We start from the raw sequence: 25750 nt of genomic DNA on the forward strand, positions 1-25750 counted from the left end.
GGTTATGGTAAAGAGGGATGTTACAACAGTTAGCAACTTAGAAGGAGCATTTAACTCCAAAAGCTTGAGGTGAGGTCACAGAATGGTGGTGGTTGGAAAGGACCTCTTGGAGATCATCTAAGTCCAACCTCCTCTACTAAGGCAGGTTGTCCAGGATGCAGAGCAGGAGACTCCACAGCCTCTCTGGGCAGCCTGCTCCAGGGCTCCAGCACCCTCACACCAAACAACTTTCTCCTCCTGGGTTCCAGTTTGTGCCCATTGCCCCTTGTCCTGTCCCTGAGCACCACTGACAAGAATCTGGCCCCATCCTTTTGCCCCCACCCTTTAGTCCTTGCTGAGCACTGCTCAGCTGCCCTCTGGGGCTGCTCTTCTGCAGGCTCTCAGCCCCAGGGCTCTCAGCCTTTGCTCCTCACAGAGCTGCTTCAGGCCCTGCAGCACCTTTGGAGCCTTCCCTGGACTCTCTCCAGTAGTTTCCTGTCTCTCTTGAACTGGGGAGCCCAGAACTGGACACAGGACTCCAGATGTGGCCTCAATAGAGCAGAGTAGAGGAGCAGGAGAACGTCCCTTGACCTGCTGACCATGTGCACTCCAGGAGACCATTTGCCTTCTTTGCCACAGGGCACACTGCTGGCTTATGGGAAACTTGTGGTCCCCCAGCACTCCCAGGTCCCTCTCCACAGAGCTGCTTCCCAGCAGGTCACCCTACACTTGCCCTTCTTGAGCTTCCCAAGGTTTCCCTCCACCCAGCTCTCCAGCCTGTGCAGGTCTGGCTGGATGGCAGCACAGCCTGAGAGGGTGCCAGCCGTTTCTCCTGGCTTTATACCACCACTTCTATCAGATGTTCCACCTCTGTTCCAGATGTGTTCATCACTCTGAAGAATTTGGGCTCCTGAGGAGCTTAGCCCAGTGGCATTTGCACTGCTGCAGTTATTTGCAAAGCCTTTTCCCCTCTGGATTGCCTCCAGCTCACACAGCTTTGAGGTGGCTGAACAAACAGTGGTGATCCAAGGGGCATCTCGGCCTGCACTCACAGTCTCCTGCAGCAGGGCTTGTCCTGGGGAGGTGCTGTGAGTTACTGTGGCAGCTGAGTGCCTGTGGCCACCCAACACCACTGCTGTCAGTGAGGGCTGCGGGGCTGAGCTGCCATCAGCCAGTGCCTGCAGCTGCATGGTGCCACACTCCTGGTGCTACCCTGCAGTCCCCACCTGTGAGCTCCACTGCAGGGAGCAAGGGGATGGCAGAGTGATTCTGCCCCTGTGCTCAGCACTGCCCAGGCCACACCTTCAGAGCTGTGCCAGCTCTGGGCTCCTCCATTGCAGAGAGATGCTGAGGTGCTGGAAGGTGTCTGGAGAAGGGCAGCAAGGCTGGGGAGGGGCCTGGAGCACAGCCCTGTGAGGAGAGGCTGAGGGAGCTGGGGGGGGTGCAGCCTGCAGCAGAGGAGGCTCAGGGCAGAGCTCATTGCTGTCTACAGCTGCCTGCAGGGAGGCTGTAGCCAGCTGGGGTTGGGCTCTGCTGCCAGGCAAGCAGCAGCAGAAGAAGGGGACACAGCCTGGAGCTGTGGCAGGGCAGGTCTAGGCTGGATGTGATGAGGAGGAAGCTGTTGTCAGAGAGAGTGATTGGCACTGGAATGGGCTGCCCAGGGAGGTGGTGGAGTGGCCGTGGCTGGAGGTGTTGAAGCCAAGCCTGGCTGGGGCACTTAGTGCCATGGTCTGGTTGGTTGGGCAGGGCTGGGTGCTAGGTTGGGCTGGGTGAGCTTGGAGCTCTCTTCCAGCCTGCTTGACTCTATGAATAACCTCATGAGTGCTCCAGGCTTGGGGCAGTCACAGGACCCATCAGAAAAGGACCTAGAGGGGCTGGCTGAAAGTCAGGGTGTGCCCAGGTGGCTAAGAATGCTACCAGCATCCTGTCTTGGATAAGCAGTAGTGTGGCCAGCAGGACCAGGGCAGTGATTGTCCCCTTGTACTTGGCACTGGTGAAGTCAAACCTTCAATACTGGCTTCGGTTTTGGGTTAGTCACTGCAGGAACATTGAGGTGATGGAGCAGGTCCAGAGAAGGGCTGCAAAACTGGGTCTGGAGCACTGCTCTTGAAAGGAGCAGCTGCAGGGCTGGGGTTGTTTAGTCTGGAGAAAAGGAGGCTGAAGGAAGACCTTTCCACTCTCCATCACTGCCTGAAGGAGGTGAGGTAAGGGTGAGGTGAGTGTTGGTCTCTTCTCCTGAGTAACTAGGAATAGGATGAGAGGAAATGGTGCTGAGCTGCACCAGAGCAAGGTTAGATTGGATATTAGGGAAAAATTCCTCCCTGAAGTAGTGATCAAGCACTGGAACAGGCTGCCTAGGGACATGACCCCACCTGCACTCCTGGCTGCAGCTCTGGAGCCCCCAGCACAAGCAGGACATGGGACTGTTGGAGACAGTCCAGAGGAGGCCACCAAGATGCTGAGAGGGCTGCAGCAGCTCTGCTGTGAGCACAGGCTGGGAGAGTTGGGGCTGTGCAGCCTGGAGAGGAGAAGGCTTGGAGGAGACCTTGGAGTGGCCTTCCAATATCTGAAGGAGGCTACAAGAAGGCTGGGGAGGGACTATTGACAAGGGCTGGGAGTGACAGGAGGAGGAGGAATGGGTTTGAAGTGGCAGAGGGGAGATTGAAACTGGGTGTTAGGAAGAAGTGCTTTACAGTGAGGGTGGTGAGAGACTGGCACAGGTTGAGGGTGGTGAGAGACTGGCACAGGTTTCCCAGGGAGGTTGTGGAGCACAGAAGCACCCAATGTGATCAGAGATCACATTGGGTGCTTCTGTGCTCCACAACCTCCCTGGAGGTGTTCAGGACCAGGTTGGATGAGGCCTTGAGGGACCTGTTCTAGTGGGAGGTGTCTCTGCCTAGGGCAGGGGGTTGGAACTGGCTGATCCTTGAGGTCTTTCCAACCTAAACCATCCTATGATGGAGTCACCATCCCTGGAGCTGTTCAAACACCTGTAGACGTGGCACTTGGGAGCAGCTGGTGGTGCTGTATTGACGGTTGGACTGGGTGAGCTTTGAGGTGTTTTCCAACCTTAAGGGCTCGGCGATTCCTGCCTCCTAACAGCTCACCTGGCAGGCTGGGAGCTCAGAAGCTCTGCAGGCTCGGCGGGGGCCAGGAGAGGGCAGCGGGGAGGCGCTGGGATGCCCGCGGCGGGGCTGCGGAAGGGCTCTCGGAGGACAGTCGGGTCCTTGTCCGTGCCCAAGCCGCCACCACAGCCCCCAAGCTCCCCCACAGCCAGCCCGGGGCCGGCCACTTAGAAGTGGCTATCAAACAGTGTGATAGGGGAAGGTCACCTCGGCCAAGAGCCGGACCTGGGCTTGCTTCCAGTGCAGGCTCTGGGAAGCTGCAAAGCTGTGATAAAGCAACCTCCTCCTTGGCTGCTCAGCGCCTCCCTGGGCTCCGGCGGGCAGATGTGCTGCTGTGTGCCAGCTCATGCCTGCTCACATGTCACCGTGTGCTGGAATGCTTGGGTGAGAAGGATTAGATGCTAGGCTGTGAAAAGGAAACAAAGGTGATGTCTGTTTCACTCGTAGGCTTGCTGAGCTGGGTAAGAGCAAGAACACAAACATAGGTGACAGAGTCTCTCTCTGGCTTTGGGGCTTGCTGAGATGGGTAAGAGCAAGAACACAAACATAGGTGACAGAGTCTCTCTGGCTTTGGGGCTTGCTGAGCTGGGTAAGAGCAAGAACACAAACATAGGTGACAGAGTCTCTCTCTGGCTTTGGGGTTTGCTGAGCTGGGTAAGAGCAAGAACACAAACAGGTAACAGAGTCTCACTCTGTCTTTGGGGCTTGCTGAGCTGGATAAGAGCAAGAACACAAACATAGGTGACAGAGTCTCTCTCTGGCTTTGGGGCTTGCTGAGATGGGTAAGAGCAAGAACACAAACATAGGTGACAGAGTCTCTCTGGCTTTGGGGCTTGCTGAGATGGGTAAGAGCAAGAACACAGACATAGGTGACAGAGTCTCTCCCTGGCTTTGGGGCTTGCTGAGATGGGTAAGAGCAAGAACACAAACATAGGTGACAGAGTCTCTCCCTGGCTTTGGGGCTTGCTGAGATGGGTAAGAGCAAGAACACAAACACAGGTGACAGAGTCTCTCTGGCTTTGGGGCTTGCTGAGATGGGTAAGAGCAAGAACACAAACACAGGTGACAGTCTCTCTGGCTTTGGGGCTGCACTTCTCTCTCTCTAACCTAACCTGCTGTCTGTGTGACTTAATCCTTCTGCTTGCTCACCCCCCTGGCCAACCCTCCAAACTCACCTTGCACGTAAGGTAAAGCCTGGGGTAAGGTGGAGGGGTGGGAGGAAGGTGGAAGGGTGGTTGGGAGCCCCTCCTGGGGACTCAGGTTTCTGGGAGGGCTGCTGTGTGTCTGTGTTACCTTTAACTTGTGTGTTTCTGTCTATAGCTGCACAGATTGTAAATACCTGCTTGGGTATTGTGCTAAGCTGTAAGTAAAAAGCTTCATTCAACTTCCCAGCAGCTGAGTCTAGTCTGGGTGATTTTCCTAAGTGTGGGGGGCAGGGGACACCCAAACCATCACACACTGGCTGGGGACCGTAGCAGTGTGGAGTCCTAAGGGGCAACACACAGCCCCCCTTGGAGGATGAGGTTTAGGGTGAGGAGCTGGAGGCGAGCAGCTGAGCCTCCAGGGCTGCTGTGTGAGGTGGGCCCAGCCTGGCTGGTGTGGGGCAGGTGAGGTGCAGCTGCACAAAGGCAGCACTGTGCCTGCTCACACAGGGCAGGATGATTAACGCCGGGGCCTTTGCTGTCCCCAACACGAAGGGTAATTAGGGGACTGGCTTTATTTGCCAGGGAGCTTGGTGTGAGGTGCCCTGTGTGCTCAGCCCCCTGCACCTCTGCTCAGCCAGAGCTGAGCTCAGGGACTACAGCCTGCCACCTGATGGGGGTGGCTCTGTGCTGCCACTGTCCGGGGCAGACCGCGGGTGGCTGCAACCTAGAGAGCCTGCTGGAGGTGGCTGCTGTGCTACCAAACACTCCAACCTAGAGAGCCTGCTGGAGGTGGCTGCAGTGCTACCAAACACTCCAACCTAGAGAGCCTGCTGGAGGTGGCTGCAGTGCTACCAAACACTCCAACCTAGAGAGCCTGCTGGAGGTGGCTGCAGTGCTACCAAACACTCCAACCTAGAGAGCCTGCTGGAGGTGGCTGCAGTGCTACCAAACACTCCAACCTAGAGAGCCTGCTGGAGGTGGCTGCAGTGCTACCAAACACTCCCACCTAGAGAGCCTGCTGGAGGTGGCTGCAGTGCTACCAAACACTGCAACCTAGAGAGCCTGCTGGAGGTGGCTGCAGTGCTACCAAACACTGCAACCTAGAGAGCCTGCTGGAGGTGGCTGCAGTGCTACCAAACACTCCAACCTAGAGAGCCTGCTGGAGGTGGCTGCAGTGCTACCAAACACTCCAACCTAGAGAGCCTGCTGGAGGTGGCTGCAGTGCTACCAAACACTCCAACCTAGAGAGCCTGCTGGAGGTGGCTGCAGTGCTACCAAACACTCCAACCTAGAGAGCCTGCTGGAGGTGGCTGCAGTGCTACAGGACACTCCTAGGGTATTTTGGAAGCTGTCTGTGTATCTGAAGATACACAGGGGAGAGCAACTGATGTCATTTACCTGGAGCTGAGCAAGGCCTCTGCCACTGTCCCACACCACATCCTGGTCCCCAGGCTGGTGACACATGGCTCTGGTGGGTGCACCACTGGATGGGTACAGAACTGGCTGGAAGGCTGCACCCAGAGAGTGGCTGTCAATGGCTCCATGGGCAAGTGCAGGCCAGGGACAAGCACGGTCCCTCAGGGATCAGTCCTGGCACCAGGCTTGGTCAGCATCTCTGTGGGTGCCATGGGCAGAGGCACTGAGTGCAGCCTCAGCAAGTTTGCTGCCCACACCAAGCTGTGTGGTGCAGCAGCCAGGCTGGAGGGCAGGATCCATGCAGAGGGAGCTGGGCAGGCTGCAGAGGTGGGCACAAGCCAAGCTCAGGAGGTGCAACAAGAGCAAGGGCAAGGTCCTGCAGCTGGGGCGAGGCAATGGCAAGCAGCAATCCAGGCTGGGCAGTGCCAGGCTGGAGAGCAGCCCTGAGGAGAGGCACTTGGGGGTGCTGCTGGAGGAGAAGCTGCACAGGAGCCAGCAGTGAGCACTTGCAGCCCAGAAAGCCAAGCAGAGGCTGGGCTGCAGCAGCAGCAGTGTGGCCAGCAGGGCCAGGGAGGGGATTCTCTCCCTCTGCTGTGCTCTGCTCTGCTGAGACCCCACCTGGAGTCCTGCATCCAGCTCTGGAGCCCCTGGGCCAAGAGGGCTGTGGAGATGCTGGAGAGTGTCCAGAGCAGGGCCAGGAGGATGCTGAGAGGCTGCAGCAGCTCTGCTGTGAGCACAGCCTGAAAGAGTTGGGGCTGTGCAGGCTGGAGCAGAGGAGGCTCCCAGGGGACCTTCTTGTGGCCTTGCAGGGTCTGAAGGGGGCTCCAAAAAAGCTGGGGAGGGACTTTTGAGGCTGTGAGGGAGTGTCAGGAGTGGGGGGAATGGAGCAAAGGTGGAGGTGGGGAGAGTGAGGCTGGAGGTGAGGAGGAAGTTGTTGAGCAGGAGAGTGGTGAGAGGCTGGAATGGGTTGCCCAGGGAGGGGGTTGAGGCCCCATGGCTGGAGGTGTTTGAGGCCAGGCTGGCTGAGGCTGTGGTCAGGCTGCTCTAGGGTAGGGTGTCCCTGGGCATGGCAGGGGGGTTGGCACTGCCTGCTCCTTGTGCTCCCTTCCAGCCCTGCCTGATTCTATGACTCTGGTACCCAGTGAAGGTTCTAGAAGCCTTTCTCCCGGACGCCAGACACTTAATCTGCTTGGATCCCCAGGGCAGCTGCCTGCCTCGCCTGTTGCCGCAGCCATCCTGCTCTTTGTGCTCCAGCAGAACACGAGCACCCTTTCACAGGCAGCTCCCCGTTCTGTGCCCGTCTCAGCAGGTGTGTGCACGGAGGCAGGGCGCTGCTGCACTGGGCGCTGCTGCACTGGGCGCTGCTGCACTGGGCGCTGCTGCACTGGGCGCTGCTGCACTGGGTGCTGCTGGAGCGCAGTGCCAGGGTGACTCCCGCCCCAAGGAGCTGAGGCATCTCTCCACACCCACGCTGCATACCGCAGCGCTGAGCCTCCCCCGCCCTCTGGGCATGAGGGCATCTTCCTCCGGGTGCGGGCTGACTGCGGTCAGCGCATCAGAAGGGCCCCGCTTCACCCCGGGAAGAAACAGCTGCCCGCGGCGTGAGCAAGCGGGGGACTACCGCCCTGGCGGAGAGGAGGTGGCCCTGGAGCCCTCCCGGGGCTCTGCTGGTCTCTCCTCTGCAGCGAGCAGCAGCGGAGGGTTTAGCGGCAGCTGGCTCTCCCCCGGGCCGGGCTGCAGCCCTGTTTCCAAGCCAACCGGCGGCCCTGGCGCTCCCCGCACGGCTGCGAACGAGCCCAGCTCGCCTCCCCCGCGCCGGGCCGAGCGGGGCCGGGGCTGGAAGCAGAGGGGGCTCTGCGGCCATGCCGGCAAGGAGAGCTGAGGCGAAGGGCACTCAACCCCCGCAGCACCCCGGCGCCCGCTCTGCCCTTCGCCGGCAGCTCGGTGCCCAGGAGAGCGACCCTGGCAGGGTCAGCGCCAGCGGGGGTAGCGCTGCCGCCGCGTCCGACTGCCCCGCAGCCCTTCCCGGCCCCGGGCTGGGCTCTGGTCAGCGGCGGGAGAGGAAAGAGGTCTGTTTGTGGTGTGGTGGTGAGGCTGCTGGTGTGTCGTTCTCCCCCGGAGGACGCCGAGCCCCCAGGGCAGGGCGGGAGCCGAGGCCGCGCCGCGGCGGAACGCGGGCTCCGTTATCTGTGCCGGGCAGAGGCAGAGCTGGCGGCGCGGAGGGGCCGCCCGGCAGCCTGCCGCCCGCAGCCGCAGCACGCACTTATCCCGTGGCCTCAGGCGAACGTTTGCCTGGCAGGTCCCGGGGCCACTTCGCTCTGATTTCTGCGGCAGAACAACCTACTCTGCTGGCAGTGCCCCTGACGGGCTGCGCCCCGCGGGCACAGCGCTGCCGCTTGCCTACCGGCGGCGCCCAGGGCGCTCCCGCCGCGCTCAGCTGACAGGCCAGCTCGGGAGGGCTCTCGCCTCCACCACACGCTTCCCCGTCAGCCTGCAGCGCCCCGGCGCGGGACGGCAACGGTGGGAGCCGGCAGAACGCTTCTGCCCCGCCGCCGCCGCCGCCGCCGCCGCCGCCTGTGCCGCACCCAGCATGGCGCCGCCCCCGGCCCGGCGCCGCCACACTCAAGATGGCGGCGGGGGCGGGCGGGGCTGGGGTGTGCGCGCACCCAAGATGGCCGCGGCGGGGCGGGGCGGGGCGCGGCGGGGGGGGGGGGCGGCGGCGCGGGCGCGGCGCCGTTGCGTCACGCGGCGCGGCGTGCGGAGCGTGCGCGGCGCGCGGTGACGGAGCGGGGCGGCCGCGTCCCTTTGTTGGCGGCGGCTGAGGCGCGGCGGGGCCGGGTCGGGGCCAGCGCCGGCGGCGGGGGGGTGGCGGCGGCGGGCGCCAGGCAGGCCGGTGGGGTGGGGTAGGGGGGGCGGCGCCGCGGGAGCCGCCGCCGTTCCTTCAGCGCCCTCGCCATGGACTCGGACGAGGGTTACAACTACGAGTTCGACGAGGACGAGGAGTGCAGCGAGGACAGCGGCGCGGAGGAGGACGAGGAGGACGAGGAGGAGGACGAGCCCGACGATAACCTGGACCTGGGCGAAGTAGAGCTGGTGGAGCCCGGGCTGCGCGTCGGCGGAGAGCGCGACGGGCTGCTAGGCAGTGACACGGGAGGGCTGGGCCCCGGCGGCGGCGGTGGCGGAGGCGGCCTAGGCGGCGGCCCGGGCCCCGGAGGCGGCGGCGGCCCCGACCAGGAGGAGGATTATCGCTACGAAGTGCTGACGGCGGAGCAGATTCTGCAGCACATGGTGGAGTGCATCCGGGAGGTCAACGAGGTGATCCAGGTGCGAAATGCCGGGAGCAGGAGCGGGACCGGGAAGGAGACTCGGGGTAGGGGGGAGGCGGCGCGGGCCGCGCAGCCAACGAGCTTCTCTCGCCCCGGGCCGCCGGCCCCGGGCCTCCTGCGGCCTAGGCGCCCTCCCCTCCCACAGACCCTGCGAGGCAGCCAGCAGTGCCGTCCCCTTCCCGGCTGGCCGAGGGCATTCCGCGGTCCCTCTTTCCCCCGAGGAGGCCCCTCGTGGCAGGCCGGGAACTCGCTTCCTTCCGTGGAAGCGTCGGGAACGAGACACTTGGCTTTAAAAGGGCTCCTCTTTGTGTGGTCTTCAGTCGGTAGGCAGTAATCGGTGTTTTGCCTGCCTTCCTCTCCATCTTCACGCTGCCTAGAGGGGATTTTAGCCCCTCCAGGTCGTTCGGTAATGTGGCGAGTCGGTGCCGAGCTCAGGAATTCGGGGAGAGGCTGCCAGGCACTGCTCTGGTTTTGTTGCCTTCTCCCTTCCCTTCCCTCCCACCACATCCAAACGCTCCTGCTCTGCTCGTAGGGCTGAACCGTGTGTTTATTTTCAGCGTAGGCCAGGAGGGACATGAGCAATCGCTTCAAAACGGCAACTTTTGCAAGCTCACTGCTTTGAAGTGGAGATCGGGATCAAAACAACATTGACGTGAAAGCATCGAAGTCTTATCTGTGGGCTGTCGGGGGGTGGGGAAAGTGTACTCAAGTCACTTAACCTGTCTAGTGCCCCTTTCTACGTGGGCACGGTGGAGTTTTGCTCCTGCTCACCGTAAAGTTTCTGAGGCAGTTGACTTTTTGCTTTGCAGGTGACCGCGGTGCGTGGGATGTCTTTTGTTCCCCTTTACTCAGTGTTAGGCACAGTTTAAGAGGGGCTAAATAGGGAGAAGCCTCCCACTGTGCAAGCAGGAACGGTGCGAGGTGGTGACATGCACTGATGTTAAATGAAACAGTGCCCAGAGAGCAGTTGTTTTGCTGGTTGGTTGTACTTCCAGCCCTGGTAAATCCGTTTAAATAGGAGGTGCTTTAGCAAATGCTTTTGCCCAGCTCGGCAGTGGCTGTGGTAACAGCTGTAAAACACTGTAAGTCCATGGTGGCTTCTGTGGAGCTTCATGCAAACAACTGTAAAGGTATTTGCATGCTAAATTAGCAAATGGGCACTTCTTAAGTCAAATTGAGGCTGGTGACTTTTAATAATAGTAGTCCCCACGTAAAGCCGAGTGAAGGAGTCTCCTTTAGCTTAGCTGATTAGCTGCAGCTAAAGGAGATCTCGTGGTTAAGCATGGCTGTTTCTTTGCTGCTGGTTATTGATCCTAATATAGGGAGGGAAACAAGTGGTGGCAAACAGTTGATGACTTAATAGCTGGTTTAAGGTGTAAAAACTTCTGAAGTGGTGAGTCAGTGTTTAATGACTGTGACTGAAAAACATGACCCGTGCTGATTGAAGTGAGCTGATTCTACTCTTGGCCCTAGCTTTGCATAAGCAAAGTGTTGGGAAAGTTCCTGTCAGTGAGGAGTATTCCTGCTCCTGGTGTGATTTCCAGACCTGTCTGGCGTGGGGGACTCAACAACACAGTCTTTATGACCTGATTTCTTAGGCAAGGTCCTGGATTCTGGTCTGTGGGGCTTTTCCCCGACTCTTATGCTGCCCTTCAGCTGTCCCACTTCTGTGCTTGACCTCCGAGTGGCAGAACTCAGGCAGTATAGATAATGAGACCCTTGGGCTGCTCATGTAGCTGTGGTGGCAGTGGAAGTCCTAACCCTGTGATAGTCTTGGCTGTGCAGGGCTCTGCAGGAGCTTTACAAAGTGCCTCCACAGAATCACTGTGGCTGCTGCTAGCGCTGTAGTTGTTCCTGTTAGGTTTGCAGTGGTTATTGCTGGTTGAACAGAGCAGAGTGCAGAAAGCCAGTTGGTTTGGAGTGGCATGGGTAAACTCGGCACCTAAAATCAGCTTGAGCCCTGGAATGTATCAGAAGAGGGTAGAAAAACATTGAGTTGCTTTTAAATGTCAGCCTTTAGAGCTCTAGTCTGGTCAGAGGTAAGTGAACCAAATTCAGTTGCTGCTTCTGTTGCTGGTGGTGAAATCTTCCAGGGCTGTGTTGTGTTTATTTCCTTGCTTTTGGCACTCAACCAGCATTGCTGCTGCTGCTTTTCTGGTTCACTAAACCTTTTCTGGAGTTACCCTGGCTCGGGATCCTCCTGTGGATCCTGGGTTGCAGTGCTGTGATTCACTTGTTCCTGTCAAGTGCTGGGTGGCTTTGGTCTCACTCAGTGCTGGGTTCTTGGTGGAACCATCCAGTGCTGGTGGTTGTGGTGATGTTTTGGAGTTCTTGAAAACTTAATTGCTCAAGCTAGGATGTAATGAAGAGGTGCCCCATACCCAAGAACTTCAGCTGCAGGTCTTGTGTCCTCTCATCATCAGCAGGACTGATTTCTTCTGACCAGGAATCAAGTATAAGTAGGCTTTTGTTTTTCAGTTGTTATCTTTGCAGCTGCAGTGAAAGGAAAATGTATCAGTGAGCCATGAAGTATCTGCAAGGGGCTGGCTGAGCCATGGTAGGTATAACTTCTGGTCTCTTCTGCCAGGCAACCAGCAACAGAACAAGGGGCACAGTCTCAAGGAGGAGAACCTCAAGGAGGTTCAGGCTGGATGTGAGGAGGAAGCTGTTGGCAGAGAGAGTGATTGGCATTGGAATGGGCTGCCCACGGAGGTGGTGGAGTGGCTGTGGCTGGAGGTGTTGAAGCCAAGCCTGGCTGGGGCACTTAGTGCCATGGTCTGGTTGGTTGGGCAGGGCTGGGTGCTAGGCTGGGCTGGCTGAGCTTGGAGCTCTCTTCCAACCTGCTTGATTCTATGAACTCTCTATACTGAACAGCCAAACAGCTTATTAGTTGATAGTGTTAATACTCAGAGGGACTAAATGCAGCTTATTCTCCCATCCTTTGAGCCATTTCCAAGTATAAGCCATAAAGGAAAACTCTGAACTTCTCAAGACAGGGGTTTGCTGTGCTGGAGGCTTTGCAGAAGTGGCAGCCAACTTCTGGTGAGCTTCCTAGTTGCAGAGTCTGGCACTGGGCTCTTGCAGGTGGCCACTGGCTGCAGAACTACTGCCTTCTTTATTGCTTGGCCTTCTGAGACCACTGAAGTGTAGTTGCAGTGCACTAGGGTGGGCTCAGGGTCACTCAGACACGCAGAATGCTTTGCCTGCTCTTTAAGCACGAGCAGGATTTTGGTGCTGAGTGGTGGTTTTTGCACAGTGTTGGCATTGTGCTTATAATCTGCTTGCCTCTCTGTCTCCCACAGTAAGAACTACCCTTCCTTTCTAAAGGCAAGCACAGGGCTATGAATAAGCTCCCGAGCCTTGTGCTGGAGGTTGGCTGAGAGTTTCAAACTCCACCTTGCAGCAGAGTAGCACTTGCATCCTGCCGCTGCGGTTCTGCAGAGGAGGGAGTCACTCGACATGCTCCTTTGGATTTTAGTTGTCAAGGTAAACAGGCGGATTCCTGGTGCTTTTCCAGCTGCTGGCAGCAGAACTTGCTCAACAACTGTGAAAACCTGGATGTGGGGCTGGTTGTGAACAAAAAGCTTTCCCCTCTCAGGGGCGTGTGCCCACAGCTTCCCCAGGTCCTTCCTCTCTGAACTTTTGTCCTAATAATTTGCTGCTGTCGTTAATGTTTCTTTTTATATAAGATTGCTGCTTCCATCTTTGCTCCAGATCCTCTGAAAATGCACTTGAGAACTGTTTAGAAAGCATGTTTATTTCTGCTCTGGATGGAGCACATGATGAGCTGTGTCTTTGGAGCCTTGCCTGGCCTTTACACTCTTCTCCTTTGCCTTGCTGCAGGTCTGTCTGGTTTCAGGACTCGAGTCAGGTTCATTTCTCCTTTTTGGGTGCCTTTTTTGTGGAGCATTACAGTGACCTCATGGTGATGTCACTGACCATAGTCATTTTTCTTGCACTTTGTCATGGTCAGGTGTTGAAAATAGTGGGGTGGAGCTCCAAAGTGGATGATGTTTGAGACAAAGTGCAACAAGAGGGAGCTGGCAGTGGGTGCTGGCGTTGGGCTGCATCCAAAGGTGATGGGGGAGGTGATTCTCCCCCTCTGCTCTGGTGAGCCTCCTTCCAGAGCACTGCATCCAGTCCTGGGACCTCCAGCCTAAGAGGGACCTCAGCCTGCTCGAGTGGGTCCAGAAGAGGCCACAAAGATGAGCAGAGGGTTGGAGAACCTTCCCTATGGGGACAGGCTGAGAGAGTTGGGGCTGTACAGCCTGGAGAGAGGCTCCAGGGAGACCTTAGAGCAGCCTTCCAGTAGCTGAGTGGGCTCCAGGCGAGCTGGAGAGGGACTTTGGACAAGGGCTGGGAGTGACAGGATGAGGGAGCTGGGAGAGGGGAGATGGAGAGCAGAGAGGAGGAAGAAATTGAAAGTGAGGGTGAGGAGAGACTGGCACAGGTTGCCCAGGGAAGCTGTGGATGCCTCCTCCCTCGAGAAGTACAAGGCCTTGAGCAACCTGGGCAAGTGGAAGTTGTCCCTGGCCATGACAAGGGGGTTGGAGCTAGATCTTGAAGACCTTTTGCAACCCCTTCTGTGGATGAATTGAGCCTTTTCTTCTTTCCTCACCTCACAGCAGGGGACAGGATCCCAGCTGCAGCCAGGTGTTGTGAGCATGTTGGGCTCAAACCTGGGCTTTCTCTGAAAGGAAGTGGCATCACTGAATCCAACCAAAGTTAGTTTAGTTCAGAATTCCCTTTTCTTTGGTAGGTAGGCTTTAAAAGAAGCCTCTTGAGAGCAGAACAGGTAAGATGTTAGACTGGAGCATTTGCAATGAATCCAGGTTTTTCATTTACATACTGAAAACTTCTTTGGAAGTAAGGTCAGGTCCTTGCTGGATAAAAGCTTTGCCTTTAAAGTAAGGCCAAAGCCCAGGCCACTCCTGACTTACAAAGCCATGTTTGTTAAGTGTGTTGAGGAAGAGGCCAGTGGAGTTGAGGCAGTGTGGACAGAGCCCAGAGTGTCCCAGCTCTGTGGTTAAATAGAGCTCTCTTATGGCAAGCACTAACCCTTTGTTGCTTGGCAGAAGAGATCTTGCCAAGCAATGGCTTTGCTTGGACAGCAAATACTGACTGATGTCCACTTGTCACTTAGGACACCTCCCTGAGAGCTGTGAGCAGTGTGCTCCAGATAGACTTGTAGAATGGTTTTGCTTGGAAAAGAGCTTTGAGAGCATAAAGACCATCAATTCTCTAATGACCAAGGCTGGTGCTAAGCCATGGCCCTCAGCACCACATCTTTGACTCTCTGAAACACTTCCAGGGATGGGGGTTCAACCGCTTCCCTGGGCAGCCTGTGCCAGTCTTTGAGAGCCCTTTCAGTGAAGAAATTTCTTCTAATGTCACAGACTCGAGCAGGTTGGCAGAGAGCTCCAAGCTCAGCCAGCCCAGCCTAGCACCCAGCCCTGGCCAAGCAACCAGACCATGGCACTAAGTGCCCCAGCCAGGCTTGGCTGCAACACCTCCAGCCACGGCCACTCCACCACCTCCCTGGGCAGCCCATTCCAGTGCCAATCACTCTCTCTGCCAACAACTTCCTCCTCACAGCCAGCCCAGACCTGCCCTGCCACAGCTTGAGCCTGGGTCCCCTTCTTCTGCTGCTGGCTGCCTGGCAGCAGAGCCCAACCCCAGCTGGCTACAGCCTCCCTGCAGGCAGCTGCAGACAGCAATGAGCTCTGCCCTGAGCCTCCTCTGCTGCAGGCTGCACCCCCCAGCTCCCTCAGCCCCTCCTCACAGGGCTGTGCTCCAGGCCCCTCCCCAGCCTTGCTGCCCTTCTCCAAACACCTTCCAGCACCTCAGCATCTCTCTGCAATGGAGGAGCCCAGAGCTGGACACAGCACTGCAGGGGTGGCCTGAGCAGTGCTGAGCAGAGGGGCACAAGAACCTCCCTTGTCCTGCTGCCCACACTGCTCCTGAGCCAGCCCAGGATGCCATTGGCTGTGCTGCCCACCTGGGCACTGCTGCCTCCTCTGCAGCTCCTCTCTGCCAGCACCCCCAGCTCCCTCTCTGCCTGGCTGCTCTCAGCTGCTCTGTCCCCAGCCTGCAGCACTGCTTGGGGTTGTTGTGGCCAAAGTGTCTGACCTAAACTCCCCTGGTGTAACCTGAGGACATTTCTTCTCATCCTATCACTTGTGACTAGGGAGAAGAGACCAACAGCCACCTTGTCAAGCCTTCTTTCAGGGAGTTGTAGGGAGCCATGAGGTCTCCCCTGAGCCCCCTTTTCTGCAGGCTAAAAAAGCTCACCTCCCTCAGCCCTGTTCTCCACAGCGTCCAAAATAGGCATGAGTTGCCAGCGAGCAGCAGGGATGGCTGCTGTCACACAGGGTCGTGCTTCTGACTGGGTGCTGAACGTTAAGAGATGACATCTTGAAAACTCAGAGTGCTTGAAGCTGCTTGACAAGCATTAGGTAGGAGTCTGTGGGCTGGAGCACTTCAGGCTGATGCTGCTTGCACTTGGGGCTGCCTGTGCTGCCTGCACGGGGGTGCATTTGCAAGCCTCTGGCTTCTCTTACCGTGTGGTTAGTGATTTGATGATGAAATTGGTGCTGGGGCCCTCTGTGTTGTGATGCTGGTAGGAAATGCTCTCTTCAGCTGGGGCCTTCTGTCAGGTGGCATTTACAAGGTGTTTCATTATGGTAGGAATGCACTTAATAATTCCAAAAGAATGGGGAAAAAACCTCCTGTGACAAAGCATGCTGGAGGGACTGGTAGAAGCCAGCCCAGCATAGCTTCTGGGAATGCCATGGTGGCTGTTCCTGGCCTGCCAGGAGCTCTAATCCTGTAGATAATTCCTTGTCTCCTTAGAATGATTTGAAATGTCTGTGTTTACAGGTGGGAAAGCCTTGGCTTGTCTCTTAAGTCTCCAGAGTCATTTGAAGACTGTGCTTTAATGAGCCATTTAATTGACCTCGAATTCTGAGTTCAGTTTTGGGCCCCTCACTCCAAGAATGACATTGAGGAGTTGAGGGGGGTCCAGAGAAGGGCAGCCAAGGCTGGGGCAGGGTCTGGAGATCAGGGCTGGGGAGCAGCAGCTGAGGTGGGTCCAGAGAAGGGCAGCCAAGGCTGGGGCAGGGTCTGGAGAGCAGGGCTGGGGAGCAGCAGCTGAGGTGGGTCTAGAGAAGGGCAACCAAGGCTGGGGCAGGGTCTGGAGAACAGGTCTGGGGAGCAGCAGCTGAGGTGGGTCTAGAGAAGGGCAACCAAGGCTGGGGCAGGGTCTGGAGAGCAGGGCTGGGGAGCAGCAGCTGAGGTGGGTCTAGAGAAGGGCAACCAAGGCTGGGGCAGGGTCTGGAGAACAGGTCTGGGGAGCAGCAGCTGAGGTGGGTCTAGAGAAGGGCAACCAAGGCTGGGGCAGGGTCTGGAGAGCAGGGCTGGGGAGCAGCAGCTGAGGTGGGTCTAGAGAAGGGCAACTAAGGCTGGGGCAGGGTCTGGAGAACAGGTCTGGGGAGCAGCAGCTGAGGTGGGTCTAGAGAAGGGCAGCAGGGCTGGGGAGCAACAGCTGAGGTGGGTCTAGAGAAGGGCAGCAGGGCTGGGGCAGGGTCTGGAGAGCAGGGCTGGGGAGCAGCAGCTGAGGTGGGTCTAGAGAAGGGCAACCAAGGCTGGGGCAGGGTCTGGAGAGCAGGGCTGGGGAGCAGCAGCTGAGGTGGGTCTAGAGAAGGGCAACCAAGGCTGGGGCAGGGTCTGGAGAGCAGGGCTGGGGAGCAGCAGCTGAGGTGAGTCTAGAGAAGGGCAGCAGGGCTGGGGAGCAGCAGCTGAGGTGGGTCTAGAGAAGGGCAGCAGGGCTGGGGCAGGGTCTGGAGAGCAGGGCTGGGGAGCAGCAGCTGAGGTGGGTCTAGAGAAGGGCAACCAAGGCTGGGGCAGGGTCTGGAGAACAGGGCTGGGGAGCAGCAGCTGAGGTGAGTCTAGAGAAGGGCAACCAAGGCTGGGGCAGGGTCTGGAGAGCAGGGCTGGGGAGCAGCAGCTGAGGTGGGTCTAGAGAAGGGCAACCAAGGCTGGGGCAGGGTCTGGAGAACAGGGCTGGGGAGCAGCAGCTGAGGTGGGTCTAGAGAAGGGCAGCAAGGCTGGGGCAGGGTCTGGGGAGGATCAGCTGGGGGAGTTGGCTGGGAGCAGAGGAGGCTGAGGGCAGAGCTCATTGCTCTCTACAGCTGCAGTGAGCTGGGGTTGGGCTCTGCTCCCTAGTCTCAGGTGATAGAAGGAGAGGAACTGGCCTGAAATTGTGCCAGGGGAGGATTAGGCTGGACACGAGGAGCAATTTCTTCCCTGAAAGGGTGGTTAAGCTCTGGATGAGGCTGCCCAGGGCAGTGGTGGAGTCCCAGTCCCTGGAAGTTTTGGAAACCCATGCAGGTGAGGTGCTGAGGAGAGGTGGCCTCAGTAGGGTAGGGTTAACAGTGGGGCTTGATCTCAGAGGGCTTTCCCAACCTCTGCTTTGTCTTAGCTTTCCATTCCTGTTAGGTCAGCTGTAAATCTGGGGGCTGGCCACGAGTACAGAAATGTGCTGCTGCTCTCCTTTGTCTCCTCCTGGCTGCTCAGGAATGCCAAGGAGGCAGCCCTCCCTCGGGGCCCTGGCGGCTGCAGCCGGGGACTGGCTTGGGGATGTTCCCCAAGTGAAACCCAAATGGCTTTGTGCTGCAGCTTCTTGAAACCGTTTGTTTCTCAGAGCCAGGAGCACGTAGTAAACAGAGCCGTTGGTGTTTGCTGGGGGTTGCTTTTGGTGAGCACAGGCCCCTGCTTGCCGTGCAAAGCAGAAGTGTTCTCCCTGCTGTCAGCTGGAGGCCGAACTGGGGCTGCGGCGTTGGCGGCCCTGGATGTGAAACAAGAACTATTTCTGGGTCTGAAATCAGAATTACAAATGAACCTGGGAGCTGACACTTTCCTGCTTAGCACAGACTGACTCCTCAGTGGGAGCCTTGCAGGAGTTGATGCTAGGAAGGAAACCCTGAGCCCCTGATGTCTGTGCTGGTTTGATGCAGGTTCCCACGTGCACAGAATGCATGGGGCTGGAAGGGACCCTTGAGGGCCATCTGGTCTAAGCCCCTGCTGGACCTGCTCCTGCTGTCTGCTAGCCAGGTCAGGCTGCTCAGATGAGCCAGCAGTGTGCCCAGGTGGCCAAGAGAGCCAATGGCATCCTGGCCTGCATCAGGAACAGTGTGGCCAGTAGGACAAGGGAGGTTATTCTTCCCCTGTGCTCAGCACTGGTCAGGCCACACCTTGAGTGCTGTGTCCAGTTCTGGGCCCCTCAATTCAAGAAAGATGTTGAGGTGCTGGAACATGTCCAGAGAAGGGCAACAAAGCTGGTGAGGGGCCTGGAGCACAAATCCTATGAGGAGAGGCTGAGGGAGCTGGGCCTGTTTAGCCTGGAGAAGAGGAGGCTCAGGGGTGATCTTATTACTGTCTACAACTACCTGAAGGGGCATTGTAGCCAGGTGGGGGGTGGCCTCTTCTCCCAGGCAACCAGCAATAGAACAAGGGGACACAGTCTCAAGTTGTGCCAGGGTAGGTCTAGGCTGGATGTTAGGAAGAAGTTCTTCCCAGAGAGAGTGATTGGCATTGGAATGGGCTGCCCAGGGAGGTGGTGGAGGCACCGTCCCTGGAGGTGTTCAAGCAAAGCCTGGCTGAGGCACTTAGTGCCATGGTCTGGTTGATTGGTTAGGGCTGGGTGATAGGTTGGACTGGATGATCTTGGAGGTCTCTTCCAACCGGTTGATTCTGTGATTCTATGTTAAGTCTGATGTTGAATGTCTTCAGCCATGTCTCTGGGCAGTCTGTTCCGGTGTCTTACTGCCCACATTGTACAGAACTTCCTAGAGTTAGAATCACAGAATTGTTGTAGCTGGAAAAGACCTCCCAGATCCTCCAGTCCAACAGCAACCCAACAGCCATCAGAACAGGTCCCCACGTGCCATGGCCACAGGTTTCTTGAACACCTCCAGGGATGGAGACTCCACCACCTCCCTGGGCAGCCTCTGCCAATCCCTGACCACTCTTGTCAGGAAAGATGCTGATGTGCAACCTAAATCTGCTCTGCTCCAGTTCCAAACCATTGCCCTTTGTCCTGTCACCACAGGCCCTTCTAAATAGTCCCTCCCCAGCCTTCCTTTAGCTCTCCCTCAGATACTGCAATGTAGCTCTAAGGTCTTCCCAGAGCCTTCTCTTCTCCAGACTGAACAGCCCCAACTTTTTTAGCCTGTGTTTTAGCCTTTGTGATTTTATGTGGAAGCATAGGGCTGTCCTGTGCCTAGATGACCTGTGGAGGTTCCTTCCAACCCAAATCATTCTGTGATTCTATTCCAAAAATACCTCACTTGAAAAAAAAGTGCTGTTTGGTGAGCAGCCTTGGGTTGAGGAGTGTGGGACACAGTGTGTCCTCTGTTGGGATTGAAGCTGAGACCTGAAAGACCAACGTGGATTTAAGTTGGAAGAGAGGAGATTGAGACTGGAGAGGAGGAAGATATTCTTTAGAGTGAGGGTGGTGAGACAATGCCACAGGTTGCCCAGGAAGGTTGTGGCTGCCCCTTCCCTGGAGGTGTTCAAGGCCACTTCAGGTGAGACCTTGATCAACCTGGGCTGGTGGGAGGTGTCCCTGCCCCTGGCAGGGGAGCTGGGACTGGATGATCTGGAAGGTCCCTTCCAACCCATTCTGTGGTTCTACGTCTGATGGTGTTAACTTGTGAATCAAAAGTAGCTCCCTGTAGAGCAGCTCCCCAGGTGGCACCTCTGAAGTGCTTTCACTTCTCTAGTCTGCAAAGGATCTCTCTTCCCCTTTGCTCCCTGAGTGAGGTGAAGGAGAGTGTGGTTCTGCTGCTGGCTGTAAGGAAGTGCTCTCCAGGCTGTGCTGGTGGAGGGTTTTACCCAGAAATCATTTGCAGGAGTCTCTTCTTTCTGGAGAACATAGCTGCTTGCTCCTCTGAGGAAAGCCTGTTCTGAATGGGTAGCAACTGGGCAAAGAATTCAGGTTGTGGCACGAGAGCTGCCCGCAGAGGAGCTGAAGTCTTCTCTGGATACTTTGAAGCCTGCTCTCCATGCGTTGCTTTGTGGCCTGCCCCAGGGGATCCTTCTTGGGCTGGGGCTTGGACTCCATGTCAGAGGTCCCTTCCAATCCCTACCGTTGTGATGTTCCATGGGAAGTGACTGTGGGGGCTGAAGGTGGCTCAGCTGAGGCTCGTGCTTCTTGCCCTCTGCACTTCTGGAGTTAGAGAGCTCTAAAAATACTGCGAGTTTCAGTGCTGGCAGCCATCAGGAATGCTGGGAGGCTCTTAGGTATGCTCAGAGCTGCTGGGTTTCATCAAGTCCTTCAGGATCCTCAGCAGTTAGAAGGAAATTGCAGCCTCCTTTGTGGTAAGAAGTGGAGGGTTCATAGCCAAGTGGGGCATTTAAGTGCAGCTGCCTGCCTGTTGGAGAGAGATCTCCCCAGCTTGCCTGCAGTATCAGCACAGGAGGCTCCAGCATGATGAGGGTTTGGTTTTGGGCTCCCCAGTTCAAGAGGGACAGGGATTTGCTGCAGAGTGTCTCAGAGAGGCTGTGATGATGATGAAGGGACTGGAACATCTCTGCTGGGAAGAAAGACTGAGAGCTGTTTAGTCTGGAGGGGAGAAAGGTGAGAGGGGATCTGATTAATGTCCATAAATATCTGAGGGGTAGGGGTCAGGAGGAAGGTGCCAGGCTCTGTGTGGCAGTGCCCAGTGATAGAGCAGAGGTACAAGCTGGAGCCCAGGAGGTTCCACCTCAGCATGAGGAGAAACTTGTTTGGAGTGAGGGTGCTGGAGGCCTGGAGCAGGCTGCCCAGAGAGGTTGTGGAGTCTCCTTCTCTGGAGACTTTCAGGGCCCACCTGGATGTGTTCCTGTGTGCCCTGCCCTGGGTGATCCTGCCCTGGCAGCAGGGTTGGACCTGTAGAGGCCCCTTCCAAGCCCTGAGGTTCTGTGATTCTGCAGCGTCTGGAGGAGACCTCCCCCTGCTTCTAACTCTAATAATGGAAACTCTGTCACCGTTTAAACATCTTCAGCATCCCAGGTTTTGTCTAACCCTTGAGTTAGCCTGGCTCTGTTTGATGCCTCACCTTGCTTGTAGCTTTTGATCTTGAGGTGTGATGGAAGTGATGCTAAAATGAGGGATCCAAAGCCTGCTGCTGAAGGCCTCCTCGGTAGCTGAGCTTCACACGCAGCACGGTTTGGAGCTCGTACTTGGCTTTAGGGTTTGAGATGTCCCTTCCCAAAGAGGGCCCCTGTTTGCAGAGGGCTGAGTAACTCCTGCTGGTATTCAGTGGTTTGCTGTGGGAAGGGCTGGACACTCAGATGCCACCATCTGCACCATGTTTCCTGCTTGCTCTGAGGCAGCAGGAGCTTGTGCCAGATGTCAGGAATCATTTCAGGTCCAGAGGCTTACGCAGATGCTTTCTGCAGTGCCTAAGTCACTTGGAACTAGGAGGAAGCTCAGAAGCCATTGAAATACTTCCAAACCAAGTACTGCTTCCTGTTGCAGCTTAGCTACCTGCCTTGTGCAAGTGTCCTGGCAAGTGCCACTGTCCTGACCAGCTGCTTGGGTGCAGCACTTCAAAGCTGGTGAGATGGGTTTGTAGATTTATAGGCTGGTTTGGGTTGGAGGGGACCTTGAGGACCATCTAGTTCCAACCCCCCTGCTGTGGGCAGGGGTACCTCCCACTAGCCCAGATTGCTCAAGGCCTCGTCAAACCTGGCCTTGAACACCTCCATGGAAGGGTCATCCACAGCCTCCCTGGGCATCCTGCTCCAGTATCTCTCCACTGTCACCATCAAGAATTTCTTCCTCATCTTCAGCCTTAATCTGCCCTCTCTCAGCTCCAAGCTGTTGTCCCTCATCCCATCACAGTAAACCCTTGTCAGAAGTCCCTTCCTGGCATCATTGTAGGTCCCTTCAGGTACTGGAAGGCTTCAACACTGTTCTGAAGCACAGCACCTGAAAGAGCTGGCCTAGAGGGGTCGTGGGTATGCCTTTGGAGTCCTCCCTTTGGACGGGCCTGGAGTGTGGAGGGCTACTGCTCTGTGACTGTTACGTGTGTGCCTGTCCTTGCTGCCAGGCTCTGCAGCCTCTGTGTGACAGCAAAAGGTTGTAGGTCCTCTGCAGGTGTACTGAGGAGAGGAACTAAATACAGGGAAACAGCTGAGAGGTGAGCTGCTGGCTCTTGGCCATGGTCTAGGAGTAACTGGGTGGTAGCCTGTGCACCATCTACCTAAAACTCAGCCTCTTGGCTTTCTCCTGCTCAGTAGCTGGTGCCCTCATGCTGGCACATCAAGTTCCTTTCTCTTAAGCTTTCCTAACACCACCTTGGGTTGAAGGAAGAGCACCATGTGACACCTGATGTCCTGGGACAAGCAGTGTCAGGATCTTGTCTCAGCCATCTGCTCCAAGAGTGGATTTTTTTGGAGTGAGCCCTCATGGTGGAAATGTAAAGGTGTGAAAGAGAAGAGAGTTCTCCTAGGATTTACACAGTGCTTTGCCTGGCATCCTGATCTAAGGCCTCCTGTACCCTCTGGGGCACTACCAACCTGCCTTTTCCTGTGGGGGTGGTGCATGCCAACTGATGAAAGATCAGGCTTTGATTGCTTCATGAGCTGAAGAACTTGGGAGCTGGAGCTTTGGAAGAGACAGGCTTGGCTGTTTGCTTATTGCCTTTCCAGCCCTTCAGATAAATGCTCTGTGCTTGCAGGAATGTTTGTACCAGTGCAGGCTGGGGACTGACCTGTTGGAGAGCAGTGTAAGGGAAAGGGACATGGGGGTCCTGGTGGGGAGTAGGATGCCCATGAGCCAGAAATGTGCCCTTGTGGTTGAGGAGGCTAATGGCATCCTGGAGTGGGTTGGGAGGGCTGTGGTTAGTCGGTCGAGAGAGGTTCTCCTCCCTCTCTACTCTGCCCTGGCCACATCTGGAATATTGTGTCCAGTTCTGGACCCCTCAGTTCCAGAAGGACCTCAGGGAACTGCTTGAGAGAGTCCATTGCAGAGCCACAGAGATGCTGCAGGCAGAGGAACATCTCCTGTGAGGCCAGGCTGAGATTGCTGGGGCTGGAAGCTTGGAGCAGAGGAACCTGGGGGCTGCCCTCAGTGCTGTGCTAAAGCTGTGCAGGGCAGTGTGGGCAGGACACAGCCAGGCTCTGCTCAGGGATGGCCAAGGGGAGCACAAGGGGCAGTGGGTGCCAGCTGGAGCAGAGGAGCCTGAGGGCTGCCCTCAGTGCTGTGCTGAGGATGTGCAGGGCAGTGTGGGCAGATCCCAGCTCAGGGGTGGCTAAGGGCAGCACAAGGGGCACTGGGTGCCAGCTGGAGCAGAGGAGGTGCCAGGGGGACATAAAGACAAACTTCGTCACTGTAAGGGTGCTGGAGGCCTGGAGCAGGCTGCCTGGATTGGTTGTGGAGTCTTCTTCTCTAGAATGAGGACTCCACAACCCACCTGGGTGCATTCCTGTGTGGCTTGCCCTAAATGATCCTGCTCTGGCAGGGGGGTTGCACTCAAAGATCTTTGGGGGTCCTTTCTAACCCCTACACCATTGTGTGATTTCATGAGATGAAGGACACAGGCTCTAAGCTCTTTGTTTCCCAGTGGATAAGCAGGAGGAGTTTCTGCTCAGAAGGCTTTTGCTTGGGCACAGTTGAAGTCCTCTTGAAGTGGAGAAGCCATGCTAAAACCAGAACCAGCAGAGTCTGTGCAACTGCACCTCTGAGAGATCATAGAATCAACCAGGTTGGAAGAGAGCTCCAAGCTCAGCCAGCCCAACCTATCCCCCAGCCCTATCCAGTCAACCAGACCATGGCACTAAGTGCCTCATCCAGTCTCTTCTTGAACACCTCCAGGGATGGTGCCTCCACCACCTCCCTGGGCAGCCCATTCCAATGGCAATCACTCTCTCTGCCAACAACTTCCTCCTCACAGCCAGCCCAGACCTGCCCTGGCACAGCTTCAGCCTCTGTCCCCTTCTGCTGCTGCTGCTTGCCTGGCAGCAGAGCCCAACCCCACCTGGCTACAGCCTCCTTTCAGGTAGTTGTAGACTGCAATGATGTCACCCCTGAGCCTCCTCTTCTCCAGGCTGCACCCCCCCAGCTCCCTCAGCCTCTCCTCATAGGGTTTGTGTTCCAGGCCCCTCCCCAGCCTTGCTGCCCTTCTCTGGACACCTTCCAGCACCTCAACATCTCTCTTGAATTGAGGAGCCCAGAGCTGGACACAGTACTCAAGCTGTGGCCTGAGCAGTGCTGAGCACAGGGGTACAAGAACCTCCCTTGTCCTACTGCCCACACTGCTCCTGAGTCAGCCCAGGATGCCATTGGCTCTCTTGGCTACCTGGGCACACTGCTGTCTCCTCTTCAGCCTGACACTAGCTGACAAAAAACTGACTTCTTTGGGTGTTAGCAAAGACTTTTGTTTTCTTCCTTGTCAGTTTAAACTTAGCAGCTGCCCTTCTTGTTAAGGAGAAGGCATGGAGAGACTTTTCTTCCAAGACAAAGAAGTGAAGATTTGAAGTGGTTCTGAAGGCTGCTGCTTCCTGCCTGGGCTTAGGGAGCTAGGTCAGTCTCTGCAGAGGGTGTTGTTGAGTAAGCTGTGTGAGTCTGCTGCTCTGGAGTGTGGTGAGTAAGCTGTGTGAGTGTCCTACCCTGGCAGAGTGCATTCACAACCTGTTTACTTCAGCAAAACTTTGAAGGAGCCCCAAAGGAAGTAGGTGGTGTTTGAAGAACCCTGCTACACAGAGTGAAAATCACAGTGGGGCAGGCTGCAGCTTTACCATTCCTCTGCTGCTTTGATGTGTGTGTGGGAGCTGAGGAAGTAGTTCCTGAGTGGTGAAGTACTTTGCTCTGACTAACTTCCTTTTGGGTTTTGGTTTGGTTTTCTGAGCTCTTTCTCCTAGGCTCCCCTTGCTGCTTGGCCTGAAATGCCAACAAGCTCAACTCTTGTGCTGCTTTGACTTTCTTTGACTATCCCTCCCCGTTCAAGGCCAGGTTGGATGAGGTTTTGAGCAACCTGAGTTAGTGGAAGGTGTCCCTGCCCATGGCAGGGTGGGTGGATCTAAATGATCTTTAAGCTCCCATCTAGCCCAAACCATTGTGTGAATTTAATCCTGAAGCCAAGCAGTGCTTTTGGAGGTGCAGACACAGACATGCCCCATGTGCAGCTCCTTATGGTTGTGTGTGGGTCACTTGGCTGAGGCAGGTCCTGTTTCATCACTGCACAGCCAAACAATGAATGGCAGCAGTGAAGGCTCTGATAAAATGTGTCTCCTGTCCTCTGTTAGCAATTGGCCACTCTGAGCCTGCAAGAAGTTGCTTTGCTCCATATACCTGAAGGGAGCCTTCAGGAGGCTGGAGAGAGACTTTTTGTAAGGGTGTCTAAGGATGGGACATGGGGGAATGGTTTGAAGCTGAGGCAGAGCAGGATTAGACTGGAGCTGAGGAAGGAATTCTGCAGTAGGAGGGTGGTGAGACTTTGGAATGGGTTGCCCAGGGAGGTTTTGGATCCTCCCTTCTTGGAGGTGTTGAAGGCCAGGTTGGATGAGGCTTTGAGCAACTGAGCATGGCTGAGAGGTGTCCCTGCCCTTGGCAGGGAGGTTGGAGTAGATCACCTGTGAGGCTCCTTCCAGCCTAAGCCATCCTGTGATTCCATTTTCCACAAGTGATGGTGCTTGGAGTAGATCACCTGTGAGGCTCCTTGCAGCCTAAGCCATCCTGTGATTCCATTTTCCAGAGGTGATGGTGCTTGGAGTA

The 25750-nt window shown here is 56.6% G+C and overlaps 1 protein-coding gene across 1 annotated transcript in view; it reads left to right on the forward strand.

Moving 5' to 3' along the window:
• Positions 1-8557: 8557 nt before the first annotated feature.
• Positions 8558-25750, forward strand: part of ARIH1 (ariadne RBR E3 ubiquitin protein ligase 1) — a 101833-nt gene continuing 84640 nt past the window's right edge. The window contains exon 1 of the mRNA XM_064157219.1: positions 8558-8989. Coding sequence (XP_064013289.1) covers positions 8621-8989 — 369 coding nt within the window. The 5' untranslated portion in view covers positions 8558-8620. The remainder of the gene's footprint in view (positions 8990-25750) is intronic.

The sequence above is a fragment of the Pogoniulus pusillus genome, chromosome 17, assembly GCF_015220805.1.
Source record: "Pogoniulus pusillus isolate bPogPus1 chromosome 17, bPogPus1.pri, whole genome shotgun sequence".
NCBI lineage: Eukaryota > Metazoa > Chordata > Aves > Piciformes > Lybiidae > Pogoniulus > Pogoniulus pusillus.